General features: G+C 40.4%; 1 protein-coding gene across 1 annotated transcript; it reads left to right on the top strand.

The window, feature by feature from the left end:
- Positions 1-3,332: 3,332 nt before the first annotated feature.
- LOC113904933 (olfactory receptor 51G1-like) lies at positions 3,333-4,280 on the top strand. Its single transcript, XM_027561999.1, has one exon. It carries the CDS (start codon positions 3,333-3,335, stop codon positions 4,278-4,280), a length of 948 nt encoding a protein of 315 aa, XP_027417800.1.

The following is a 4,280-nucleotide window of genomic DNA, read 5'->3' as shown; positions in this document are numbered from 1 at the left end:
CAGAGGAGCCTGGTGGGCTACAGTCCACAGGGTCCAAAAAGTCGGACATGACTGAAGCTACTGAGCACACATGAGGAAGAAGGAAGGAGGCAAAGAAGAAAAACTGGAAATATGTTTTGTAATTCTCACACTACATTATAATAGAGGCAACACAAAGTATTTATCAATGAAGCCCTCATGATGAAGAGCTATGTAGAGGTCTTCTCTTAAAAGAAATAGTTTAAAGAACTGATAATATTAAATCTATACTATAAGATTTTTAAAAAGCACAATAGCTCTGCATTTATGCTTTGAAGAACTGATATAATTTAGTTTATGTAGCATTTCTCAGGGCAGTGCAAGAAACTCCAGGACTCTGTGCAGCTTTAGTGCTCTGAAGCAGCACTAACACTTTTAAAGATCTGTATAGGCAGAAAGCCACTTCACATATTGGCAATGTAGCAACATTTTTCAGAAAGTTGTACATTCAAAAAAAAAAAAAAAGACTTTTGAAATTCGACTTACACTATTTTCTGTAACTATTAGACACAGATCAATAAAATGTCATAACCCTTTGGTTTAAAATGATGAGATACTTAAAGAAGAAACTATGGGTTATCCAGAGAGAAGCATGCATTGGTTTGTATTTCAAGCTCTGACCTTTGTCCAGATGTGCTCTGTCTTCCATTGCCTGGTAACTCCTATCATTTTAGCATTTCTTTGTGAGAAAGTCCAGACATTTTTAGTGTATCTCTCTTCTCCACGTGTAAATGAATTCTGAAACTGTATGACTGTTGTTGTTGCTCTGTGTGTGTGTGTGTGTGTGTGTGTGTGTGTGTGTATGTGCTCAGTTGCTTGATTGTGTCTGACTCTTTGGGGCCACATGGACTATAGACTGCCAGGCTCCTCTGTCCATGGAATTCTCCAGACAAGAATATTGAAATGGGTAGACTATCCCTCCTCCAGGGGATCTTCCCAACCCAGGAATTGAACTGGGGTCTCCTGTGTTGCAGGCACATTCTTTTCCAGCTGAGCTACCAGGGAAGCCCTTGTATAACTATACTTCCTCAGAATTTGCTTCATATATACCACTACCTCTCTGCAAAGCCCAGCTATACAGCAGACCCATAATAATTACTGAATTATGCTGGAAAAAATTAGTTCATACCACTAACCAAATGCAGTACCCACTGCTGTTTTTCTTTTATACATTCCCTTCTCTTGTAATTCTCTGCATTCCTAGTGTACCTGTGATTTTAAACACACTGTGATTAAAAGCGTGTGTAGCACAGGGAATTCTACTCAATGTACTGTGGTGTCCTCAATGGGAAGCAAATCCAAAAGGCAGGGAGATATTCATATATTTATATGTATGGCTTTTTCATTTTGCTATACAGTAGAAGCTAACACAACATTGTAAAGTAACTATACTGAAATAAAATTTAATTAATAATAAAATAAGTAAAATTTGTCAAAGCAGGTGGATGGATACTAAGTCCACTCATTGCCCATCTCTCCCTCTGTAACCACAACTCAGAAAAATTGTATTAGGACAATATAGATAAATCACAGCACTCACCCACCCTCAGATTTCAGTAGTTTACCCATTAAAAAAAAAGATTAAAAAAAAAAAAAAAACAGCTTTCCTTTTTCTATTACAGATCCTTTCTCAAATATAATAACACAACACCTGCCATCTTTGCTTTTCTTACAGGTGTTTCTCCTTCTTCTTCTCTTTCTTTTTCTTCCTCTTCATCCACTACTTGTCCTACCATCAGTGCCAATATGATTTTACTATTCAATTGCCATGACTTGTTTTGGTTTTGACAACATTGCTCAGTTTTCACACAATATCTTTTCTGGATTTTCCATAGACTAAGAGTTAACATGTAAAATGGGGACTGCAGGTATTCTTCATGACTTTATAGAGCAGCATTATAGTTGGTTTATGAAAAAGAATTAGACTATAATGGAGATTAACTGTTCATAATTGCCACATACATAAGACTGCTCAAGGAGATGTTGACAAAGAGAAGCATCATTCAATGTGAACAAAGTCTCATTTGAACTCCATAAACTGAGATTCCACACTTTATTCTGTTCTTTAATAATCGTCTGTGAGGGAATCAGGATCATTAAAAAGGTGAGTCATGGAGAGCAGGATGCAGATAGAGAGTTGGAATCTTTTATGTGTCTCATAGTCAGTGCCCTCATGAATTAGTTTATGGATGTGTTCTCTGTTGACCCATGGGTTAGTGGACCTTCAAAAACATAAGCTATACATCATCTGTCAGTATATTATTTAAACTGAGTATGTAGCAGGAACTCAGTAATTGTGCATGGCATTGAGATTATACTATATTTCTAATGACAAATATTATTTAGTTTTGACCTTCCTTCTCCCACAGATCTGTACCAGATATTCAAATATTTTTCAGAGATCTGTAACTAGGATTAAGAAGGGACATAAATGCAGGAAAAATACAGATAAAACTCAAACTCTTCTTGGTATTTGTCAAAGGTATTAGTTCTGATGTCCTGTCAGAGCAAAAAATAGATCTGGTTATATCAGGAGTTCAAAGTTACTGTTAACATTCTTATACACTTTATTTTCTAACTACCAAGAAGTCATTAAATACAATTATCCAAATCTAGGTTTCTTTAGAACCCTATTGCTGCTGCTGCTGCTAAGTCGCTTCAGTCATGTCCGACTCTGTGCAACCCCATAGACGGCAGCCCACCAGGCTCCCCCGTCCCTGGGATTCTCCAGGCAAGAACACTGGAGTGGGTTGCCATTTCCTTCTCCAATGCATGAAAGTGAGAAGTGAAAGTGAAGTCGCTCAGTCGTGTCCGACTCAGTGACCCCATGGACTGCAGCCTACCAGGCTCCTCTGTCCATAGGATTTTCCAGGGAAAAGTACTGGAGTGGGGTGCCATTGCCTTCTCTGTAGAACCCTATTATTATGGTACAAAAACTGATTTAGATTATGTACAAGGACACTGCACTCTCAATACAGAGTTTCACTTTGCCTTTTTTATCCATTAAAATATCTGCATATGAGAAAGAAATTTTCTATAAACAAAAGGCCTAATTTGCTTCTGTAAACTAGTCTCTTTGGACAAACTAGTCTCAAGCTCTCTTTTGACAAACCACCCAAAAGAGAGTGTAGCATTATACCCTAGGGTAATGTGTAAAGGAACAGGATTCAGTATTGTGAGGAGAAAAGAAGAGCAATATTTATATGAAGGCATGGGTCAGGGGTGCCATATGGGATGAGATGATAGAGAATGCTATAAAATAGTAACTTTTTGCTGTCTCCATAACTTTTAAAGGGCAAAAATCTCTCAGAGATATGGCAGTTCCTATCAACAATAGTGCCAGCAATTTCTTCTTCATACTGATGGATTTCCCAGGACTGGAGACTGCTCATTGCTGGACAGCTATTCCTGTCTGCTTCATCTATGTTCTCTCTCTGCTGGGCAACACCACCATACTGTACATTGTCAAGTCTGTTCCCAGCCTCCACACTCCCATGTACCTCTTCCTCTCCATGCTCTCAGTGGCTGACCTGGGCCTCGCAGTTTCCACACTCCCTTCCATGGCAGCTGTTTTTCTCCTGGGCCAGAGGAAGGTGGGAGCTGCAACCTGCTTTGTGCAACTCTTCTTCATCCACACATGCTCAGTAATTGAGTCAGCTGTGCTGTTGGCCATGGCTTTTGACCGCTGTGTGGCTATCCGAGAGCCCTTACGCTATGCCACCATTCTGACAGCCAAGTGCATCGGGGCCACTGGGCTGGCCAGTGTGACCCGTAGTGCTGCCCTCCACCTGCCCCTGCCTGTACTCCTTGGAAGACTGCAATTCCCACCTGTGAATGCACTGTCACATTCCTACTGTGTTCACCCTGATGTTCTGAGGCTGGCCAGTTCCAGCACAGTTGTGAACAGTGGCCTTGGGCTCTTTGTGATGCTCTCCACATTGGGGCTGGATGCGGTCCTCATTCTCCTCTCCTATGTGATGATTTTGAAGACAGTATTGAGCATTGCTTCCAATGCTGGACGACTGAAAGCCCTCAATACTTGCATTTCCCATATTTGTGCTGTACTATTATTTTACACCCCACTGATCAGCCTGTCTGTGATCCATCGCTTTGGGAAAAAGAAGCTGCCAGTTCAGATATACATGCTTCTCTCCTATTTGCACTTTCTTGTACCTCCAATGCTCAACCCAATTGTCTACACTGTCAAAACCAAAGAGATTCGAGCACGCATTCTGAAGATGCTCCAACCCAGTAAACTCTGA

The sequence above is a fragment of the Bos indicus x Bos taurus genome, chromosome 15 (genome assembly GCF_003369695.1).
Source record: "Bos indicus x Bos taurus breed Angus x Brahman F1 hybrid chromosome 15, Bos_hybrid_MaternalHap_v2.0, whole genome shotgun sequence".
NCBI lineage: Eukaryota > Metazoa > Chordata > Mammalia > Artiodactyla > Bovidae > Bos > Bos indicus x Bos taurus.
This window is presented reverse-complemented; position numbering and strand designations above follow the sequence as displayed.

Excerpts from the sequence above, each read along its gene's own strand:
- LOC113904933 (XM_027561999.1), top strand. The coding sequence starts at position 3,333 with ATGGCAGTTCCTATCAACAATAGTGCCAGCAATTTCTTCTTCATACTG.